At 48.8% G+C, this 23,887-nt stretch overlaps 2 protein-coding genes across 4 annotated transcripts in view; both read right to left on the minus strand.

Annotated features, from left to right (window-relative positions):
• Positions 1 to 1,360, minus strand: part of Rin3 (Ras and Rab interactor 3) — a 108,199-nt gene extending 106,839 nt beyond the window's left edge. Inside the window, exon 1 of one of the 2 annotated variants that reach the window (XM_041633397.1) lies at positions 777 to 1,351. In XM_041633397.1, the coding sequence (XP_041489331.1) occupies positions 777 to 817 (41 nt within the window). In that variant the 5' untranslated portion in view covers positions 818 to 1,351. Of the gene's footprint in view, positions 1 to 776 lie in introns of both variants that reach the window. The other variant, XM_041633398.1, reaches the window with a different exon arrangement.
• A 9,249-nt stretch (positions 1,361 to 10,609) lies between these two features.
• The window catches only part of Slc24a4 (solute carrier family 24 member 4), a 142,984-nt gene continuing 129,706 nt past the window's right edge, over positions 10,610 to 23,887 (minus strand). For both annotated transcript variants that reach the window (XM_041633204.1, XM_041633203.1), the window contains exons 14-17: positions 23,369 to 23,483; positions 18,610 to 18,722; positions 18,118 to 18,183; positions 10,610 to 16,768 (exon numbers count right to left, since the gene is read on the minus strand). In XM_041633204.1, coding sequence (XP_041489138.1) covers positions 16,616 to 16,768; positions 18,118 to 18,183; positions 18,610 to 18,722; positions 23,369 to 23,483 — 447 coding nt within the window. In that variant the 3' untranslated portion in view covers positions 10,610 to 16,615. The remainder of the gene's footprint in view (positions 16,769 to 18,117; positions 18,184 to 18,609; positions 18,723 to 23,368; positions 23,484 to 23,887) is intronic.

Here is a 23,887-nt window from a genome sequence, read left to right on the forward strand (position 1 = left end):
TTTCTACTCAGTTCCGCTTCAAAACTGACCCTTCCCGAGCTAATCTCTCGTGGGGGAGGGGGGGTAGGAAAGAGCAGGAAAGTAGCAGTCCCTAAGCCATTTAGTTTCACTCCCTTTAGGATGAATCTGTGCCCTGAGATCCCGTCAACCATATGCACCCGAGCACCCTAGACCCTCCTCACACACCAGGCTTGGCAGAAGCAGAGGACAGTCCAAAGGTTACTGTCCCTGTCAATCCAGCCGGCTAGCAGAGGGGATCCCGGTGGCGCCTCAATCAGGGCTGCCTGGTGGGGTTCCTGAAGTTGTAGATGTCTTTGATCTACCATCCCATTCTCCTCCTAGCCCCAGGACAGGAGGGTGCAAGGGGGGTTGGGGCTCAGGCAGAACAGCGGTACACTGGGGTGCATGGGGCTGGCTGCGTCAGGACAACTAATGCTTGCTTCCAAAGTTCAGCCCGGGCAGGAGCCATGTCTACACAGACACACCGGGCTCGAACAAGTACAAATACAGATATACTCTAACCAAATCCGCCCAGCCGCGGGGAATGTGCGCTGCTTTTCCAGTTAAAAAAAGTTTGAGTTCGAAAGTTTGGCCAAGTGCTGCACTCACCAGTGCCTCCCCCTTTCCCTGTAAATCCCACGTCTGGTCTCTACTGGGTGGGGGGTGAGGGGCTGCCATCTCAACACGACACCCAAACGTCCGCAGCCCAGGGTCCCTCTTGAGCAGCCAGGACTCTTGGTGACCCAGCAGAGCAAAGGTGCAGGGCTGCCACTTACCCGGAGGGGTGGGCGCTCGCGGGCGCCTCTGCGCGTCGCATCGTGGGGCCCGCAGTTGGGGACGCGGCTCCGCCGGGCTCAGAGGCACGGCGACCTCCGCGTGGCGCTGGCGCTGTCCCTCGCCGAGGGTCGGGCCAAGCGCCGCCGCCAGCCGCGCGCCCAGTGGGGAAGCGCGGGGCCGCTGGCTTCCACTTCCTGGATCGCAGAGCGCGGGGCTCGCAGGAAGAGGCCGGCCCTGGTGGTCAAGGGCTTTTTGTCAGAAGCCATTCGGCGGCGGCGGCTTGCAGCCCGGAGCCCCCTGGGGAGCGCGGAAGCCGGGCCGCGCCCCTGGGGCCGGGCCTGGCGGCGGGCGGTGCCGGGGTCGAGGGCTGCGCGGGCTTGTCGCCTTGGCCCGTGCGGGGAGCCTGCGAGGGAAACTTACAGGAAAGTCTCCAAGTTGGCACCGGGCAGCGAGGCGCTCAGGGCCGGCAGGTGACAAGGCCCAGGGCACGACTGGGAGCTCCTCCATCCCAAAGGGAGCCACACAGCCTACCCTCAGCTCCCAAGGCCGGGCACCTCCTCCACATCCCTGACACTTAGCCGCTCCAGTCTTCCTTTGATGCTGCCCGTGTTGACAAGCGCACTGTTTAAAAGGGCAGATAGCATCTGTCAAGCCTGCCGTCTAACGCACCTGTGCCAGGTACCACACCCAGAGGACGGCAGAGGAAGAAAACCTGCCAGCTTATACAACAACGTCAAGGCTTGAGGCCTCTCCTTTAAGTGCCCAGCCACTCAAAAAATGTCTACTGAGCCTGCCAAGCCCATGAGAACGGGTAACAGCCGACCTCAAAATACCACCTCGTCTGATTCATTCTCAGCCTGGGCACTATTTAGTCAACTGGGGACAGATGTAAGTTTTGTGCTTGGGACTGTCTTGTGCATGATAGGAGTAACCAACGTCCATCCATATCCTTGGCTACTAGTTACCAGAGACATAACCCTGTCTTGTTACACACTTCTGCTAGAGTGTCCGCACACCCCTTACCTCTACTTCTCTGTTATCATTTCCTCCAAACCGGCCTGTGGAAGTGAGAGAAGCATGTTAACAGCCTCCTGCTGGGAATGGAACCAGAGGCGGTTGTTTTGGGAAGCAGTCTTGGTAGTTCCTCAAAAAGGTTACCCAGTATCCAGAGATCCTACCCTCAATTGCACATCCCAAAGGGGTTATTTCAGCTTTCAGTTCTAGGTTACAGCTCATCATTGTGGGGAAGTCAAGGCAGGGCAGGACTCCGTGTCGGGGATGGAGCTGCCCACAGTGGGCTGAGTCTTCCCACATCCATAACTTAATTAAGACACTCCCTCAACAGCCTGCTCACAGGCCAAGCTAATGTAGACAATCCCTTATGGAGACTCTCTTCTCAGAGATTCTAGGTTGTGTCAATTGACAAAGCTATCCATCATGGTGTATCCAGTGAAAACCTTAGATATGACTGTGTATACTAGCCTTATTTATTATCCAGGACTGGGGCAGGAGTTCGGTGGCAGAATGCTCACCTAGCATGTGTATGTGAGGCCCTACATTCAGTCCCCAGCACAGAAAGAAATACGAACTACTCATAGAAGCCAGTATGTAGAGGCAATCAAGCATGCACCAACCGATGAATGAGTACAGCTGATAAATGATATTTAATCAGGGGATATAATTCAGCCACAAAATGAATGGGGTCCCAACAAAATGGTGCTTCTACATGGATGGATTTTTTTTTTTTTTTTTTTTTTTTTTTTTTTTTTTTTTTTTTTTTTTAGTTTTTTGAGACAGGATTTCTCTGTAGCTTTGGAGCCTGTCCTGGAACTAGCTATTATAGACCAGGCTGGCCTCAAACTCACAGAAATCCACCTGTCTCTGCCTCCCAAGTGCTGGGATTAAAGGTGTGCGCCACCACTGCCCAGCTACATGGATGAATCTGAAGACAATGCTAAGCGACAGAAGCCAGTGGCAAAACCCACATTCCATTTGTATGAAGTGTTCAGAATAGGCAATTTCACAGACACAGAAAATAAACTGGTGGTTTCTAGAAGCTGGGGGAAGAGGAGAGTGGAGAGCAGACTGGCAGTGGCTATGGTGGTTCTTTGGTGGGGATGAAAATGTTTTTAAATTGACTGTGGTGCCGGCTGCACAATTTTGTGGCTCTATGAAAACCATCAAATTATACACTTTGGCTGGTTGAATTGCATCCCAATCAAACTAGTTTTTGTTTGCGAAAGGCACAAAAAGTGTGGTCTCCAGAAAGCCACCCCAGCTCATGCTACTTCCCCTTTGTGTATTCAGATTGCTGGCAGCCTCCCTCTCAGACCACCCCCAGGCCCTGCAGGGATCTCTTCTCCAAGGCTAACTCACCCCTGCAGGGATCTCTTCTTCAAGGCTAACTCACCCCTGCAGGGATCTCTTCTCCAAGGCTAACTCACCCCTGCAGGGATCTCTTCTCCAAGGCTAACTCACCCCTGCAGGGATCTCTTCTCCAAGGCTAACTCACCCCTGCAGTGATCTCTTCTCCAAGGCTAACTCACCCCTGGGCCACAGTCATCTCTTTTGCCATCTCCCTCAATAATTCCTGTAACTTCCTGTTTGGAAGTTGGACACAGACGTCAGCCATATGTTCCAATCCAACCCCAGGACTAGCTGGGCAGTGGTGGGTACATCTGTCTCAGAACCTCCATTGCTTGTCTGTAATAGACACACATGAGGCCAGAAGAAAGCTACCCTCCCCCCCCCCCCCAGGAAGGAATCTTTGGTTGTTGTTCCTCAAATAAGCAGGCAGGCCACTCTTAGGTGTCCTTGGACCTGGGTTGGTGGACCGTCCTATACAGCACCCGGCCGGGCCCTTCAGGCTGATTAGCCACGCTTAGACCCCATAGGTTTCCTCGTGGGACACAGCTCTGACTCTGGACAAACCCGAAGAGCCTGAGTTCCACAGATCAGTCCCAGGCCTTCCTCCTGCCTCAAGAGAGGCCTCCTGAAGGCTGGCCGCTCACCAGACCTCTGTAGGCAGATATTTTTTGTCAGACTTAATATTAATTATGAAAACTTGTTCAATAACTTAGGAGCTCTTATAACTTAAATTACCTCTTTTTTTAAATCTATGTTCTTTTACGTGTCTCAGTTACCTTTTCTTTGTACTCCTCATGCTGCTTCCTATGTGTCTGGCTGATGACTTCACCTTTCTTCTCCCCAGAGTCCTCTCTGTCCCTGGAAGTCCCGCCTAACCACTTACTGCCTAGCTATAGGCCATTCAGCTCTTTATTAACCCAATCAGAAGGCGCCTTGACAAAGACACATCTTCACAGTGTAAACAAATATTCCACAACAGACCCTGAAATGGCTGTGCCCTTCAGAGGTTCCTGGTAAACCTAGGGGAACAACCTCATGTTTCCTTCCTGACCCATTGTGACTATGGTGACTGGAAGCTGGGGGAGTGGACAAGGCAGCCCCTTGATCAGTCCTGTGGGTCCTTTGGTCTGTGTTGGGAGTGGGGGGAGATCAGACCCTGGGGCTTCTGGCTGTGAGCTTTGGACAGAGTAACCAAGGCACTGGACATGCTAGTGTGGCTGCTGTCAGATAACTGCCACTCAGGTGCCTCTGCTGATGTATGGGATAGAAGTGTCACCAGACGAGCCAGGTCAAAACACCCAACTGGAGAAACTGAAACAATGGCAAAGTGGCCTTCAGGATGTTTCATTCAGCAGAAAGAGGTCGGCAGGAAGCAGCTCTGTGGGTTCTCACCTTCTTCTGATGCCCGACAGGTTCCCCAACTTCCATTTCCTGAGGCTTTGGAGTATGGACGTGCTATTATTGCTAAACCAGCCCTGTGCCATGGCCATACAGAAACACAAACTTCTGCCCTGGCTGAGAAGGGTTTGAAGTGACATGTCACCAGGCTCTGCTGGGAGAAGCTGCAGCTGTCAGGAAGCACAAGGTGCTGACACACACATCTGTATCTCTGAAGTAGAGTCTGGGCACATGCTGAGGGCTGCTTCTGCAGCCATATTCTTTTCTCGCGGACAGTAGCTAAACGCTGCCAGGCTGGCGTCTCATGTGCATGCTCAGCCAGGGAGGAGTCTGCTCCCAGGCAGGTGCATGGACAGGACTGAGTTCCTTAAAGGATTGAGGACCTCAGTCACCTCCCTCGGCTCCTCACACTCCTCAATGTGCTCAGACTGAGATGGCCACCAAGGGAGGGCTCTTGCACCAAAGCTGGAAAGTCCCAGTCTTACACGAACTAATCACAGAGGTGACATCTAGTCACAGAGGTGACGTCTTACCTTGTGTTGTCAGAGACCAACTCAGGTGTGTAACAGCCGTGGAACAGCCAGCCATCTTTGGAAACTACCTGATGTGGCTGAATCCATATGTGAAGGAGCCAGGGTTAGGTAGTGCCATCAGCCACTGATATTTGATCCCTCTCCCTGCTCTGTCCACCTTGGGGTTGGCCTCTGTAAGGTTAGCTCTCCCATGACTCCAAGGTCGCTCCTGAGAACAATCAAGATCACGTGTCCTGCAGGAAGGGGAAAAACCTCCTGTTATGGACTGAAACTCCACATGCAATTAGACGGTGGTCGCATGCCTGCCCTCTGAATAGGATAATGCCAGACCCTGATGGGTCTTACTGCTAAGAAGCAATAGAACTTACACTTGGCCTGAGGGTTGTGTGTGTGTGTATGTGTGTGTGTGTGTGTGTGACTTTTTCCTTGATCAAATCAGGGAGGGGCTGAAACGTGATTAAAAAGACGCTGACATTAGCCCAGAACTATGCAGGCTTCATCACTTTCTCTTCCAGCGCTGTCACAGCTGGGTTCACACGAGGACACTGATCAATATGTTCAACGTCTTGCTAATAGTGGTGTCTAAAACTATTTTAAATTACATTCATGTGTCTATTAGCTTCCTTACTTTGTGTGTTGGTGTGTGGGCACCTATGTGTGGATGTGGGCATGCTTGCAGCACAGAGCATGTGTGCAGGTCAGAGGACAACTTGTGGGAGGTTGGTTTTCCCCTTCTTCCACGCGGGCTCTAGGGACCAAACTTGGGTTGTCAAGTTTGGTGGCACGTACCTTTAACACAGTGAGTCATTTTGCTGCTCCGTGGTGGGAAATTTTGCAGGGCTGCTCACACATCTGGACTCACATCAGGACATATGCTTAAGTACAGGATTATTATGGGCAGATGAGATTTCAAAGTGCTGACTTTAAAAGTGCCATTTTGGCTGTTACGTTGTAAAAAGCAAAAAACGAAACAATCACTTTTACATTTTTTTCAAAAACCATTATCTGGTAACAGAGTGTCCATGGGATCAGGGATGGAATTCTGGTTTGTACCTTTGTGATTTCCCTTTGGTAGTCAACAAAAGTATGTTCATTTATAGTATTTGTGTCATTTATCAGTTGCTAAGAGGTTGTTACAGCTGCAAGAGGCTGACAAAAAAAAAAAACCAATCAGCAAGAACAACTTGTGGACATGACGTCCTGAGTTTATTAGGAAGGGTATTGTGTAATTTATTATCATTAAAAATCAAAGCCCTGAGTCACTGTTGTCATTCAACCTGCTGACAATGTTGCAAACATTAAGTGCAGAGAGTCAGTTTTCTGGAAAGTTCTTTTCTTGCCCCTCCTGACAATGTAGGATAGCCACAGAGAAGCCTGGACAGACCCAGCCCTGCTTGAACACTAGCTGCTGGTCGCAGGCTCAGGCAGGCTCTCCCCTGCCGGTCTGGGCCTTCCTTTTGGCAGCCCTGAGAATGAGGGGATGGAAAGAGACTTTGCAACAGTGACCTCTGGGAAGCTGAGCTACATTTTTGACAAGAGGCCAGTGGTTACATATTAAGCGGCTTAGCTTCTCCAAGCTAGCTCATCTGCCAGAAGGCAAGCCAGGAGGTCAGGCTCATCCCAGAGAGCAGAGTTCCCACCTAGAGCCAGGCAAATGCAGTCCTGCTGTGTGCCCAGGACGAGGGAAGGGAGACAGATCTGAAAGATGGAGAACTATGGCAAGTTGGGAAGAGACTATTTGGATAAAGTCAGACTGAAACCTCTTGCCAGCTGAAAGCCAGATTTCAGCACAGTTAACATTTCCTTCAGGCCATTCTCCATTCCCATCCACAAACCTGCCGTTTTCTAGGACTCTCCCAGCTACCCAGTTTATAGTAAAAGGTGCATTCTAATCTCCTTTGCAGTCCTCGTGGCTCCTGGTTTTACCTTATTAGGTTGTAGTCTCATCTATGGCACCTTAGGAACAACCGATAACTTTATTTTATCAAAACAGATAGATAGATAAAAATAAAAATTTAAATAGAGACTATTTATTTAAGAAAGAGGGGGTCCCTTAAAAGCCCTTTAAGCAATGAAGTTCCAAGTCTCTAAAATCCTGTAGACAGTCACCACTAGAACATCTTATTTGAGAAACACACCTATGCTCTTGGGTGTGCCCTGCTTTTTCCCTGGGTGTTTTCTTCCTTTTTTTTTTTTTTAAAATAAACTTCAACTTTACTTAACAATGGCTCATTCTAGAATTCTCCCCTGTGGCAAAGTCAAGGATCCCTCGTTAACTGAGTGAAGGTTCCTAAAGGATGCTAGCTGCAGTCCCTGGCTGTGTTCACTGCTGGGGCCACCGACACAAGGACAAGGACACTATGTGACAGGATTCGTTTCTCCTCCCTCAGGGTTTGTGTATTCAATCTGTAGCTCTTCTCCCTCACCCATGCATTCCTGGGTTAGAGGCTCAGGGATACATGGCGGAAACATTGTATATATAATGTTCGTTATCACTGAGGGATAAAAAAATCACCTCCAACATAACACCTTTAAACAATAACCCTCCCATTTTATATCATTTCTATGAATCAGGATGAATCTATGTCTTTTTTTTTTTAAGATGGTGTTGCTATGGAGCCCAAATTGGCTTTGAGTTTGAGGTCTTCTTTCCCCAGTTGTTCAAGTGCTAGGATATGAGCCATCAACCACCAGATCCTTGCTTGGCTAAAAACTTGGGAGCAGCCCAACTGGTTGGTTCTGACTCAAGGTGCTCATGAGGTTGTAGCCAAGATGAAGTCAGGTAGCCATTTAGGACTCTGGGGAAGAGGAAGTAGCCTAGAAGGATGCTGGGTACCAAGGAGCACATTGAACTTTCTCATCTATATGAACAAGAAGCAAACTCTCACCTCGTTTCCATCATGGTTTGTTAGAGTAAGTTTTTTTGTTTGTTTAGGCAGGGTCTCCCTATATCCTCCATGCTGACCTGGAACTCATAATCCCCCTGCCTCAGCGGCCCTATAATCCCTGAGGTTATAGGCAGGTGCCATCACATAAACCTTGGAGTAGGTTTCAAATGGAGCATCTTTGGAGGGTAGACCAGCATATGGAAAGACCTAGAAACAGGACCCTACCTCCATCTTTAGCTAGAGATGAGAAAAAAATGAATTACAGCCTGCAATAGCTTGAGTGCCCATGGTGGAAACTTCTGGAATTATTAGTCTCTCTCACAGGCCTTTTCCCCTAGAGTCTAGGGCAGGGAGCCTTGTGTCTTCGAGGAGCTGGTTGTTCCTTAACTGCTTGGGGGAGGCAGTGATTGCTTCTTTTTCACTCTGTGGAATTGATTAGTGTCCAGCTCATTCTCCTTCGGGAGAATATCTACCTTCTCTGTGAATCACTGTGGTGTCCTCAGGCCATCTTCTACATGAACCAGGGAGGCGTCTGTGAAGCTGTGACTGACAGTAAGCTGGGCATGATGAAGAGACACTTAGTCCTACCTGGTGGTCACCAGGCCATGGTCCCAGCCTGGGCTTCTGCTGTTCTCTCTGTTGAGACCCCTGGTCCTCAGGTAAAAGTATCCTCAAATGGGGAGTCACTCTCCTGGGTGCTGCTGAGGGCGTGTGGTTGCTAGGAGACAGCAGCTTTCTCTGCTTCAGACCACAGGGTCCAGCCTCTGTTCCATTCTTTTCATCCCCACTGTGTGGCCTTGGGCAAATTCCTTAAACTCCTGGGACCAACCTCCTCTTCTAAAAGGTGGGTGTCCAGGAGCCCAGCCCTAGCAGCTCGTGAGGAGTCTGTATGCGAAGATTACTGCCTGCCAAGTAGCAGCATCGTGGCAAATGTGCTTTTTCATTTACTTCTTAAAATTTGGGGGGGGGGTGGTTATTTTTATTATGAGTGTATTTGCTTGCATGCATGTCTGCGTACCACACATGTACCTGGTGCCCTCAGAGGTTGGAAAGGGGCCTCAGAACCCATGAGCTAGAGTTACAGGTGATGGTTGACTCCAGATGAGTGTTGGGAATCAAACCCAAGTCTTCTACAAGAGCATCAAGTGTTCTTAACTGCCGAGTATTTCAGCCCATGCTTATTTAGTGACCACACGGACTAGCAGGTTTCATTCTGGTGCTTTCATAGATAGGTTGTTTAGGTTGATCCTTCCCCACTCCATTTACCCTTTCACCCCTTTCAACTTTCCACAAGTGCTCTATTAGCTCTATTACCCTTTCCACCTCCTCAATGCCCTTCCCCCTCTCTGGGGCCCCTACACACCCATCCCACATAGATACTATATATGATAGATATAGCTGTGGTGGTCCATGCCTTTAATACTGCACTTGGGAAGCAGAGGCAGGCAGATATCTTTGAGTTCAAGCCTGATCTACGTAGGGAGCTCCAAGACAGCCAGAATCACAGAGACCCTGTCTCATGAAAAAATAAATAAAGAAATAAATAAAAATTAAAAGCTAGAACAGATGAGAGAGAGAGAACATACCGTGTATTTTAGTTTCTACAAATTTTTATAAACTTTTTATGGCTGAAATTCCACTAATTTATGCCACATTTTCTTTATCCATTCATTCTTTGATGAATTTCTAGGCTGATTCTACTTCCCTGCTATTGCGAACAGTGTAACAGCGAACATGCGTTACCCAGAAATACTCGTCTCTGCGAGGCAGTGTGATGGCCTGGTGTGTCAAAGCACTTGCTGCAGAGGTTGGAAACTTGAGTTCAGTCTTTGGGACCCGCATGGTGGAAGGAAGGAAAGAACCGACGCCTACAAACTGTCTTCTCACCTCCACACGGGTTCTGTGGTGTGTACATGTGTCGCTTTCCCCAGTAAAGAAATATAATAAAACTGTTTTTTTTAAAAGTATCTCTGTGTGATGGCTCAGCCCGATAGCAATGCTGTTCTCAGCGAGAGATACTGCCTCAAAAAGTGAGGTGGGAAGTGACAGAAGACAGCATCTGATGTCGGTCTCCGGTCTCCAAACGCACACATGCACACCCAAACGTGTCCATATGTGCAGCACACACACATGCACACACACAATTTCAAGATGGTAACAACTAAGCTGAAGCCCTGTAAAGTGTGTGGTGGGACACAGTGTGTGACCCAGCCTCACTAGGAAAGGGTGGGGCCCCCTGGACTCATCCCAGCTGGTCTAGGGGCACCACAAGCCCAACTTCATTATTTTAATTTCCAACCATTGTAATTAAAAGCTTCAACTTCTCATCCTTTTTTTAAGTTTATTTTTTTCTCAATATGCAAATAGGAATGGTTTCCAATGGCTGTTATTCCAGTGTGATTCTTTCCAAAAATCCAAAAATGCAAAACATGTCTGTGTCTATGGAAATGTGAATGGAAGGCCTATCAGGAGGGGGGCTTTGTGCTTGTTTGCTGTATTGATGTGTCCAGGGTTTTGGTATAGTGCATAACAACACAGACTGCTAGGCATCTTAGAAAGGTTTAGCTTCATATTTTACTCTAGTTTGTTTTTCTTCACAGGAAAAGTAAGTCATGCCAGTGCTTAGGAACCAGTAATATCAATTCATTCAAATTTAATGACAGTTTATTAAACTAAGAATCTCATATCACAGAGCATTCACAGTGCAGGAGGTCACAGTTATTGAAAAAATAAATAGCGGCATAAATATATTTATTATTTACAGCTTTCCAACCCCTTGCTCCTGCTCTGCCTGCCAGAGAATGAACAAAGATGGCACTGCTCAGCCCAGCATGCCACGGATGTCTTGCGAGCACTCAGTGGCATATGGATGGCCTCAGAAGTTCTCGGGCTGGAGGGCTTATAAGGAGGCTCTTTTAGGATTCAAGACTCCTCTGCCTCCATCTGCTGTGACCTGGTCAGGCGAGGCTGTTTTTGAGAAAAGGTCCAAATCCCCTGGGAAGACTGTGCCCAGCCCTGGCCCTTGGCATGTTGGATGTTCTTGGCCATCTCACACCCAGCTCGCTTGGCAGTCCTACCTCTGCCCCTGGATCTGGCACAGCTGGCTGGCAGCCTTCTGTTGCCTCTGTGTAATCAGACATCAGGAAGGACTTTGGAGACACGGTGGGGAGGGCGCCCTTCCAGGAGAGAACGCTCTGAATGGCACATTCAGCCTCACCAACTAGCAGCCAACCCTCCACAGACTGGAGATTCCCCAAAAGTCAGCCACAGTGGATCAGCCACAGCTTTGTCCGCCAGGTCCCCAAATGAGCTTGGTGCAGGTCAGGTGGAAGAAGCCTGAACGTAGTCACAGGGTCCACAGCTCAGAGGGGTAGTTGTTCAAAGTGAGGCAGGACACCCAGCAGCTAGAACCCCCAGCAGAGCACCCACTTTACTTAAAGGAGCAGAGTGACCCTGTCTAGGTCTCAGGCACGGTCAGAAGTAGGAAAGTCCTCCTACTGGAAGAGGACTGCGTGCTTCCTCTGGAGTGGACCCCAAAACTTCCCTGCAGGAAATTCTAGAGTGATAAAGGGTGAGTGTTGTCTTAGACCTTTCCATAGTAGAAAAAAGCTGATCACACCAAACCCCAAACCACATGGTCTCTTCTATTAATAGCTAAAAACAACAACAGTTAAACTTGTTTTCTAAGGACGGAGCAGGGAAGGCCCAGGATCAAGGATTTTCTTGAACTCATGGATGGAAGAGCCACTAGTAGCATTGTGCCTGAGCAGTCACTGCTTGGCTTATGACAGTGCTGTGGAAAGAAATGTGGGTCATGCTGGCATCTATCCTGGGTGTTTACAAGGAGGAGACAAGCCCTGGCCCTGTCAGTGTAATGGACAGACAAGCCACCCAGTCACAGCCTTGCCCTTCACAGAAGGAGACTGTGTTTTCAACGCTTAGACCCTTCCCAGAGTCCCCAGGACGACACCAGGGCACTCTAGAGGAGATTGGATTTCAGCCCTGCTGAGGGGCGTGGGGGAAGCAATGCAACTTGGACAACTGGACAGGAAAGAGAGGGGGTAGAAGAGCTTTAGAAACACAGGGTGAAAGACGCCTCGGCAGGGAGCCCTGACTCCCTAGCAGTGCGTGCATGGGTACGTGGGTGGGCGTGGGTATCTGAGGAGTCAGCCACATGGAAACTGGAAGGCTATACTGCTAATGTTCCCCCACCACCCCCAGGGTGACCAAAGCTGCTAGATCACTCAGCTGGCTTCCCTAAAATGATCGCCCCTCTTAGGGGGCAGAAGTGGAGAAATGTGTCCCATTTCCCAGCCGCATGTAGGCATGCATTTGCTTGTACTCGGTGGCACTGTGATGAAGGGACATTATCCCAAGTCCAGACATGAAGGGAATCACAAGGCTAGTACTCAGGTTGGGGCTGCTTTTATCAAAAAAATAACCATCAGCAGTGTCCAAACGCACAGCTCTGGGGCACAGCAATTTGTAAACCTACTTAAAACATTAGGAGATTTGGGGGGCTATTATATATATACATATATGTGTATGTATATATCTGGGTATACGCTATATATATTTGGTAACATGACAGCATGTACGTGACATGTATGTGAACTCTGTAGCTGATGCTGTGGCTTCAGAGATGCCAACCATGGACCACCCTGCTGACTGTGCCCTGGGAACGTGCCTTTTAGGCATCCGTGCTCTGCAGCAAAGCAAAACCTCATGCAAGCAAGACTGGAAGAAGGCAGGCTGTGTTCACAGAGTCCCCTCTTCTGTGCCCTGTGGGCAGAGACCACAAATGTCTCTCTCCTGTGGCCACAGAATTGACAGTGGGAAGAGCTGCCTAGAAAATAGGAAGGCCCCCTTCTCTAGACCAGTGCTTCTCAACCTTCCTACGGTTAATGGACCCTTTAATGCGGCTCCTCATGTTGTGGGGACTCCCAACCATAAAATTATTGTCATTGCTACTTCAATCTTGCTACTGTTATGAATCATAACGTAAATATCTGTGTTTTCTGATGGTTTTAGGTGGCCCCTGTGAAAAGGTCATTTGACCCCCCCCCCCCGAGGGGTTGAGATTCGCAGGTTGAGAACTGCTGTGCTAGACTTTGAGGAAGCCTAGTTGGGGTATGAGTTTTGAGGGGCTCATGAGGTGTGACAAGCTGCAGAGACCAGAGAACCAGGGTGAAGTGGTCACACCTGGAGAAAGTCTACACGGGGACAGAGGGATCTGGGCTTAGGGAGACAGGGCCTTAGGTAGTCAACTGGTAGGAATCAGGACTTCTTGTCACTCAAGAATTAATAGGAGAACATTTTCAAAAATGTCTAGAACTTTCTATGTACACGTCCTTGCATCTGAGCCATCCCAGGGTATGGATCCCCTCAGGATGTGTCCTGGATACATCTGGTCACTGCCCTAGAGAAGGACAACCCCTGTGGAGATTGTGTTGGGAGACATCAGAGCTCCTCTGGCAAGCATTTGAAACCTGGCTGATGGGTTCAGTCTCCTGGCAATTTTAACTCTAACCAGCAAGTTCTTTGTCCTGTAAGCACCTACCTAGAGCACAGCCATGTTTTCCATCCATTTACAAGGCTAACTTACAAAGGAGGGAAAGGCAGGTGGCAAAGAGAGGCCCGAGCCTTCCCCCCAGGGGCCCAGGCAGCGTTGGGATAGTGTGCAGGTGTGGACATAGTGCCCTGGTGGGTTCAAAGGTATGTACTACTCGCTGCTGATTTCCAGGGGAAGACAAGCCAAGGTGGACTAGAAGGCCACTGATCTAGTATGGGACAAGAGCAGTACAACTTTACAGTCAAGGGAGTGGGGAGGACACAGGAGTCCAGCGCTGTGTTGGACTCTCTCCTGCTTTCCCAGGAGGAATGATCCAAACCCCTCTTGGTCCCCAGGTTGCCACACCTGTAAAGGATTCAGGGAGGAGAGAGGCTGGGAGAGAGACAGACATAACTGAACATAGAAATTTATGCTTGTTTTTCTGCCTCCGAAGAGACAAGAAGCTAAGTGTATTTTTTTTAACTGTATTTCTTTAGAAGCAAAAATAATTACACCATGCTAACTTAACTTTAGGGATAAAATAAAGTAATTCTGTATAGCAATGGAAGCATTTTTTTAAAGAAGGCCTATATTACCAAATAAATATTTAAACTCATGAGGAAAAAGTATTTGATTAAAAACAGAGAACTTTTGACTTTCAGCCTGTGGTTTCCTAGACATGAGAGATGCCCAGAGCCTTTGAGGTGCATCGGCACATTAAAGACCAGAGGCAACAGCCAGACGCGTGCTCTACATACTGAGAACACAATTCTCCATTTCTAACTGCGGTTGTGAGACACTTTCCAGCTTCCAGCAGATTCTGAAGGAGGGGGAAGGCTGGGGTGTTCTCTGAAAGCCATACGAGGACCCAGAGGACCAAAACACAGTGCAGACCCGCGGAGGCTGTGACTTGTGCTCTAACAACATCTAAGAAAGAGCATTTGGTCTTTTTTTTTTTTTTCAGGAAAAGCTAGGGACATTCAATAAGGGCAGGTATTAGAATATGATTTGGAAAACTTCTAGGTAAATTAAATATTCCATGGGGTCTTGAGCCAGGAACTAAGATTCATACATCTCCACTCAGGGCAACGTCAGACTCATGCCACTGTGCCAGCCTGGCCAATCAGGGGTTCTAGCTAACTTGGGAGGGGTGATGGGTACCTTTGGCCCCAGCTTTGCTACATCCTGCAGCTAAACTAGATCTACTTGACGGCAATTGCTGATGAAATAAGAATAATCCAAGCTTACATTTTAGAGCAGTTAGGGGGCTCCAAGGGGAGACAGAAGCACTCAGAGCTAGCACGTGCCTGTGAAAGGGAGTGTGTGTGTGTGTGTGTGTGTGTGTATGTGTGTGTGTGTTTGGTGTGTGTGGTACACGAGCTACTAGGGCCTAGAGTAACTCTGAAGCCTCTTGTAGCTTGAGTTTATACTGAGGCGCACCTTCAGGCTCCTTCCCTCAGGTTTAACTATTCTTTTTAAGGGAAATTCTGCTGTCTCTCTCTGAAGACCACTGAGCTTATCCAGACAGACAGAAAGCAAAGCCTGGACTCAGTTGAGCCTTCTAATACTGATGTGAACCTCGAATTGAAGGCTGGTAATGGGAGCGAGGTCTCATCATAGTTCTGCCTAAGGGAGCACAAGCCTGAATACTTGGTCCCCTGAAATGCAGAGAATATCGCTACAGACTCCACCATGGGCCCAGAAGGACTCTGCTGCTGGATTTGCAGTGGCCACCAAGGTTAAAATCATTAAAAACCCCTCTCTCATTACCCTGGGTCATCCCCATGCCTTCTACTGTGCAAAATAGCTCAGTATTCAAAGTGCATCAGACCTGATAGACTTTTGCAATAGAAACATTAAAAAAATAAAAACTTCACTATATAAAATTGATTTGTGCTTTCTCATTAGAATCCAGGAATGGTTTATAGTCGCGAATCTGTCACACAGAGATTTCAGAGCTACGAAGCAGTCAAGCATCGTTTCGTGTTTGCCTGTGTTTGGGTCCATCGCCCATCCCTGGCCTTGCCTGTGAAGTCGAAACACTTAGCTCTAAAACTTCTACGGTCCGTTTCTCATACTTGGCTTCAGCCAACCAGGACAGAGGGGTCTGTGGATGCTCTCTCTTGTCATTAACCATCACTTCTGCAATTGGGCATGGAAAAAGCTGGGTCCTTCAGGGAGGTGTGGGAAGTAGAGCATTAACAGAGAAGTTGACAGGCCCGAAGGGGCGGTGCGTGGCATCCTAAGGTCTGAAATTGTCGCTGGGACCACATTCCCCACTGTGTCTCCGAGTTAGCACCCGTTTCTGTGTGTTTGTCCACCTTTTTTCTATATTCCAAACCAAATTGTCTTGGAGCCAGCACAAGATGACACACAAAAGGTTCATTTTTTTTTCTCCGAGGGTAACCATTTTGGTCCCTGCCAATGATCCTTTTGTGGAATGATATTCTTCAAGTATGATGATCTATGTGATGTTTTATTTTTAATATTTCATTGCTCATCTTTTGAGTGTGTCAATAAAAAAGGATAACAGTATTTGCTTGCTTTTCTCTCCTCTACTGGGAAATGATGTGTCCACGCTTCCTAATTTTTTTCTATAACTGCAGTGGTCTCAATCCCCTGCAGGTGAATGCCTTGTCTCTTCCAAGTTTCCAGTGTTCCCAGAAGAGCTGGATGCTCATGGTGACACACTCTGCCTTCTCCGGACCCAGAGGTGACACTTGCCAATCACAGTCCTACTATGCGCTCATCTAGGACACCTGTTCACTGACTGACTCAGTTCTGAGCACATGGAACAGAAAGACACACGGCACACGAAAGTCCTGGCGACTAAAGTGTGCAAGAGAGAAGAGACACGATGTGTCCCCACAGTCGGCAGCCAAGAGAGTCTGTGGAGCTGCTCAAATAATGCCTGGCCCCTGACATGCAGAAACAGATGCCCTGTGGCCAGGCCCATGACCAAAATCATGGTTGCCCTTCCTTCCAGCTCATGAAAGAATTGACAGCGGCTGCCAAGGCAGGAGAGACCTGTGTGGAGAAGGAGAGAGAGAAGATGCCAGCATCATGGTGGCCACAGCAGTTTCCCGGGCAACAGCTCGGCTTTAGTCGTCTTCTCGGCACATGGGCAAGTTGACAAAGGTAAAGACATTAAACTCTATCATTATGGAGAAGCACAGGAAGACAGCATAGAGGACCAGCACGTAGATGCCCAGCTTCCGGTCCAGGCGCCATTTGTTGAGGTGGATGCCAAGGACCTGAAAGGAGACAAGTGGAGAGCTAGGCTTGGTGAGGCCGAGAGACCCAAAGGCCTTTTTCCACCAAACCTAACAGTGTAGACTCCAGATTTTATAAAATGCTCAAGACTCCCGTCTAGTTGAGACTAGACTCTGGTTGAATCCACAGTCGCCAGTCTCCCACACTGGCCCTTCGCTAGGACACAGGCTACTTCCTCACGGTACGACATGTCCTCACCATGGCCCTTCTCTAAGGAAACCAGACCTTCCCCTTTGCCTCAGAACTTGGCATTATAACTGTTCCCCTCAAGCACATTTCCCAGGCGCATTGGAGCCATTCTGGGTGAACTGCTTGGCCCCACCCTGCCGCTTTGCTGTGCATACATTGGGGGAACAAGCTCCCTGACTCAGGCTTTTCTGGAATGGACCACATCTGCCTCCCCAGAGCATAGAGCTCTGTAAAGAGAGCAACCTGGCTTCAAACCAGAGTTTTGCTGCTTGCTAACTCCGTGACCTTGTGCAACGCCTGAGCCTTAATTTCTTCTGCAAAATGGGAATAATAGTACCTTCCTCATCAAGAGTGGCAAGGGCTGAATCAAATGCCACAGAGAAAAAGTGCACAGCCTACGTCTGTGCAGGAGAGCCGGGAGGATCGCACTGTCGTTATGTGTTATCCCGAGGACTATCATGCCCCCCGTTTGTCAGCTCAGCATGTGAGGAGAATTTCTCTCTCACTGGACCAGTCAGAAAGAAATGAAATGTAACCATGTGACATGACAACCCTAGAGACATTTTTGTATGTGTGTGTGTGCGCACATAGGGGCATACATGTATGTGGGTACATGAAAAGCCTGGAGGACAATCTTGGCTATCATTTCTCAAATGTTATTTACTTCCTTTTGAGATAAAGTCTCTCACTAAACCTGGAACATTCTAACGTGGCTAGGTTGGGTGGCCAGAGAGCCTCTAAGGACCTGCCTGTCTCTGTTTTCCTTACACTTGAATTGTAAGTGTGTACTCAAATTACAAGTGTGCACCATTAGGACCCCTTATTTTAACAATATAGGTTCTGGGCCTCAAACTCAGGTCCTTGGCCTTCACTGACCAAGATCACTGCCCTGGTTCCCTGGTGACATCTTATTTGCTCAGGATGAAGTACCATGGTGGCTGCAGTTGCTCTTGGAAGAGAGAGAGAGAGAGAGAGAGAGAGAGAGAGAGAGAGAGAGAGAGAAGGTTTTGGCTATTTTCGAGCATACACATCTCCTTGGCAGAGATGTATACATTTGCCAAATAAGATGTATAGGTGTGCACCACCCTAGACTGGATGGAATGAAATGTGCACAGTGGTCCCATTTGAAGCTAAAACTCACAGTGAGAGCAACGGAGCCCAGCAGCAGCACCACGGAATAGACGAGACCCCGGCTGTTGATCTTCACCTGGGAAGCAAAGCACACAAAGCTTGAGTTGCTTGGCCAGTCTATTCCAAAAGCCCAGCCCTCTTCAGAATATTCATTCTCTCCTCTCGGAAACACAGGGCTTCCTCAGACGAGCATGCAGGAATGGTCAGGACCTCATACGAGGGGGAGCCTCAGGTTCAAGTCTACAGGGCTCATCAGGAAGTGGCCCAGGATGGGGAGAGGTGCTAGTGGGCTTAAGCCAAAGCAAGAGACAGCGATTAGCATGTAGTAAGCATGGACTCCTTCTTCAGATAGGACTAGGTTGTTCTAGAAGCCATCAAAGAGAACGGGAGCTAAGGACAAAGGGTAACACATCTCTCCAGAGCTCCAGGCTGGAACTGGGTGGGCACCATCCTTCCCCCGGAAACATACCTATGCCCTTCTTTAGGAAGTGGCAGGACTTACTGTGGATCCATAATTAATAACCATGGTCTGCAGGCCCCACGGGATGCCAAGCCCCACCAGAATGTCAAACACGTTGCTTCCGATGGTGTTAGACACTGCCATGTCTCCAAGGCCTGGGGGATAAACAACACATTCCTTCCATCAGGAGTTGGTCTCAGGGAACCCCCATTCCCTCTCTGAACCCCTCTATTGGTGCTGTTCAAGGGAAGGGAGTCCCTCATGGACTCTATGTTTGTAAACATTTCTGTGAGGTCTAAGACTCCCCTTTCTTTCAGGAGATCTACAGGACCCATTTGTGAGCTGAATCCGTATGTGGACGTCCTAATCCCACAGCAGCACTTCAGAAATGGCCTTATTTGGAGGGAATGGGTTATGATGAAGGTTATGATGACTGGTATCCTAGGAAAAGGAGTAACCCAGGTATCAACAGTACACAGGAGGAAACCACGCAAGCACAAAGGGGGCCAGGTGGAGCTAGGAGAGGAAAAAGAGTCTCCCTCATAGCTGCCGAAGGTAGCCCTGCCCACCCCTGAACTTGACTTTCTAGCTTCCAGAAATGTTAGGTGTAAATTCTGTTTGCCCCTCTGCCAATACCGGTTCTAGCAGAAGAACACAGGTTCCTCCATTATCCTCCTGTCAGGTTCAGCTGCCATTGTCAAGGGCCCACTGCGGGCTCTGCCTCCTTTAGTTCCCCCATCTATGCTGGGTTTGGGTCACGTGGCAGGTGACCAAGGGCTAACACTTTGCCAGAGGCTCAGACTCAGGATGCTGGTCTAGTATCCTTCTACAAAGCCATGATGTATATTTGTGCCTAGACAGTGGCATCCATGACCTTATCTGGGGATCACATAGTATCAACTCTTACATTCCAGTGGTTTCTGAAGGTTGACCTTTCTCTTTCTAATCAGTGGCCATTGTTCTCCTTCCTGTCCCACTGTCCAAGATCCTGTTGGTCACAAAGCTGAGGCACTTCCTCTCTTGAGGTGGGGATCACGAATTAGAACAAATTTTAAGAAAAGACTCAGGTTGACTGAACTCTGACATTGAAAGCCAGCACCCACAAATGTGGGCACAGAAGGGACAAGCCTGAAACACGAATGTCTAGGAATATAGACATGATGGTAGCTGTGACATTCATCATCAATTCTGTCCAGCATCCAGACCTGCCTCTTCACTACCCTCCTGTTTGCCCGGCCACTCCTTCTCCCTCCTTCTCACTGCTGTCCTCTGATGACCCCCGGCACATGCCTCTTCCTCCTTGGTAAGAAGAACTTCAGAATCTTGGCAGCTTAGGGCTCTGAGGTCTGGATTTCCATGACCCTGGACTACTAGGCTCTTAGCCTCTAGCAACTTAAAGCAACGTGCAGTGATTGTTTGGGACCAGCTACTTGTACCTGGTGAGGACAGGCTAAAGATGTTGGAATTTAGAGACAGAAAGTGGAGGTAGGGGAGTGGGCTGGGGGATGAGTACATCTCTCTGAGCTGCACAGGTGACTGGAAGCCTTAGGGCAGTGTACACCTTAATGAACACACAAGTCTCCTGGGGCTTTTGTAAACCTGCAGGGCCGGTGTAGGGCCTGAGGGTCTGGGTGCAATGTGAGCGCCCCAATCAACACCGACAGGGCTTTGCTTTGACTTGCAGGGAGCCTGTAGGGAGGCCTGATGCAGAAGCTCTCATCAGAGACCCTGTGTGATCTCCTGCTTCACGTAGTTGACTTTGAATGGGGGCCTTTGTCACAGAGAAGTTTCTAACCCTGACCATGTCCTCTGGGTTCTGTGGATCACATCACTGTTACCTTATGACTGCTTTGCACCCCAGGTCCCGGCCCCATTCACACTTCTGCTGTAGATAGAGGAGCCAGCATCCTACAATAGGGCTCTCCTTGTCCCTTGTTCCTAAATAAGACCCTTCGTTGGCAATGCTTCCTCCTAGTCAGGGTTTAAACCAAGCATCCTTCTGTCTTGTCTTTCCCTGGCGCCCACTCAGGGCTCACTTTGTCCCCTGTGTGCTGTGAAGTATGCATGAGACTGACTTTGCCCAAGTTCATGTGCCTGAATGCCAGCAAGGCCCCCGCGTTGTTCAGCATTCTTTTCGCTTTCTGTATTCATGTATGGAGCTGCCCCCACCCTGCCTCCACTTCACGGTCATGCAAAGCCCCTGACTCAGGATTTTTACAGATGCCATCAAATGAATGAAGTTATACAGAATCAAGCAGGCTCGAATCCAGCAACAACTGTTCTTATAAGAAGGCAGCGTGGCTACAGAAACACAGCCTGTAACAACAGAAACAGCCTAAGGTGTACAGCTACCGGCCCAGGAACCCAAAGAGCTGCAGTTCACAGGAGGAGCCAAGCAGGCTCTTCCTGGACCATGAAGAGTGGGCAGGCCACACAGGCACCAGGCACCAGACCCCAGGTTTCAGACTTTGAGTAAGTGTTGATCTGCCCTAGGAAGCAAACACTAATGTCAAAGGTCACCCAATTAAATTCCATTCCCCTCAGCTGTAACATGAATGGGGCCGGGCCTGTTTGTTTGTTGGGGTTTTTGTTTGCCTGGTACCCCATGACTGTTTAGCCCCAAAGAAAATCACACATAGGTCTCCATAAATTATAAGCTGATTGGCCCATTAGCTCTAGCACTGGCTAACTTTCACATCTTGATTAACCCATTTTTATGATCTATGTTAGCTATGTGGCTCAGTACCTTTTTTAGTGGTGCAGCTCACATCCTGCTGCTTCGGTGGTCTGGGCAGGAGTGGGAGGAATCAACTTCCTCCTTCCCAGAGTTCTCCTGTTCTCATTACATCATTTCTACTTTCTGTCTGGTTTTCCCGCCTATATTTTCTGGCCAATCAGCATTTATTTAAAACATGATTGACAGATTACAGACAATTCTCCTGCACCACTCAGCTGCTGCTTCCAATGGCCTCTAACTTTCTGTCAGGCACCTGCCTACCTCACGGTCTCATGCTGCCTTCTCTTCATGCCGTCTTGTCAGCCTTTGTATGTCTTGAAGGAATGTGTCCTTATTTCCAGAGCCAACCTTTCTCCATGGTGCTCCCTCTTCTCCTGTCTCCTGAGGGTACTCCTACTGTCTGGCCTCCCCCTCCCATGGACTTTTAAACTTTTGCCTTCCAGGAAGCCATGTGCGAGCCCAGTATGGGATGCTCTCTCCTTGGTAGAGAGGCACTTAAGGATGAAGGGCAGGCTTAGCAGCTCTTTGGTTTTGCCATCAAGAATTGTGAATCACTCCCCATTTTGCTCAACCTGGGTCACTTCATAAGCCCAAAAGAAAACCAATATACAAAGCAAAGCGCCTCCCAACTTCTGGAATGCAGAGCAGGAAAGTTCCATTGTTTAGGATTTTCATGATACCTTCTGGAGACAGACATGGTTCTCATTTGTTACAGCTTAAATCTAAAACGTTTCCAATAGGCTCACATCCTGAACACGTGGTCCTCAGATGGTGGCACTGTTTGGGGACACCGTGGAGCCACTGGGAAGTGGACTCTAACTTGGGAAAGTAGGTCACTGCTTCCGGTCCCTGGTTACAACCCACCATGATGTGGAGACCCCCTACCACCCATGTCGAGTGCCACGTTCATCCAATGCCACGTTCTACCCTGCAGCCCCTGTTAAAATGGGCTGAGCTCTCGGGAAACCAGGAGCAAAGATAATGCTTTCTTCCCTTAGGTCATTTTGATCAGGTAATTTGGCCACGGCAGCTACAAAAGTAACTAATGTATATAATTCCTCATTTGCTGTTGACTTCCAAGTTGAGGTTCTGTTCCCAATTCATACAGTAACCTCAGGACACGTCTCCTTTAAAACAACCACATAGGAACACCCTTCGAAAGATCTAGGGGAGTCTATCTTTGTATTAGCAGTAGTGTGGCTTTTTCTTCTGGGCATATCAAGATTGTTCCATATCCATCATGGAACAGAGATAACCTTGGCCCTTAGTCATAACAACAATTTGAGGAGAACAATACAGAGACAATTGGGCCTATGGTTAACTGCTCAAGCAGGAGAGGAATTCCACCACCACTTGCTCCTACCTCCTGGCTATACAAGGCCTATCAGCTCCAGCATCCCCCTCCCCACCACTCACCCCTGCCTCCTAGTTACACGAGCATATTGGCTCTAGCATCCCTTTCCCTATCCCTCACCCCTGCCTTCCAGCTACACAAGGCCTGTTGGCTCTAGCATCCCCCTCCCCATTGCTTACCCCTGCCTCATAGTTACACAAGTATATTGGCTCTATCATCCTTCTCCCTACCACTACCCCCTGCTTCCAGCTACACAAAGCCTGTCAGCTCTAGCATCCCCCTCCCCACTCGGGCCTGCACAGGAAGGACTAATGGGTGGATTCTGTGATGCACTTCCATCAATGAGGTTGTCATCCATGGTGGGGTGGAACTTCCTAGCGGTGCAGCTGTTTGGAGATTTCCCATGTTCCTGTAAGTAGCCCCTTGCTCACCCATGCTCTGTAAGTAATCCCAAGCTAGACTTGGATGACAACATTTCGTTAGTCTGTCACGGGTGCCCTATGTGGTGTAAACAGAAATTTGCTCATGTCTCCTCAGGAACAGCGACACAACAGGAGTCTCTCCACAAGGGAATCTAATAAATGACAAATTCTAGACACCATGAGCTGTCTCTGAGCGGGACCTGACAATAGCCCCTCGTAAGAGCCCTAACTCAGCCAGTGGAGACGGGGAGCTTGCCGGGGGTGCAGGCATTGAGGCTCGGTCCATACCTTGTCTTGCCACAATTAAGCTGGCCATGCAGTCTGGAACACTTGTGCCTGCTGCCAGGAAGGTGATGCCCATGATGACGTCAGGGATCCCGAGAGTGTATCCAATAATAGTCACCTGCAGAAGAGGCCAGGGTCAGAGATCGGGGTGAACTCACAGTGCAGCCCTGGAAACTGTCCTTACCCTGTGTGCTTTAAGTTAAATGTGATATTGTTGTAATTAGGAGAAAAACCTTGAACATGGTTTATTTTTAAAGTTTTTTTTTTCTTTTTTCTGAGACAAGGTTCCGTGTAACCCAGGCTGGCCTTGAACGTGCTACTGTAGCTAAGGGTGACCTTGAATGTTGAGTTTTGCTGCTTCCATCTACCTCCTAAAAGCTGGGCTTACAGGCGCGCAGCACCGCACCTGGTTTAAGCAGTGCTGGGGATTGAACCCTGGGCTTTATGCACGCCAGAAAAGCACTCTACCAAGGGAGCCACAGCCTTAGCATCTTAAAGAAAAGAAAATTTTAAGACAGAGTC

Source organism: Microtus oregoni, unplaced genomic scaffold (assembly GCF_018167655.1).
Source record: "Microtus oregoni isolate MIOR12 unplaced genomic scaffold, Mior012 000043F_ref0000047, whole genome shotgun sequence".
NCBI classification, from domain to species: Eukaryota; Metazoa; Chordata; class Mammalia; order Rodentia; family Cricetidae; genus Microtus; species Microtus oregoni.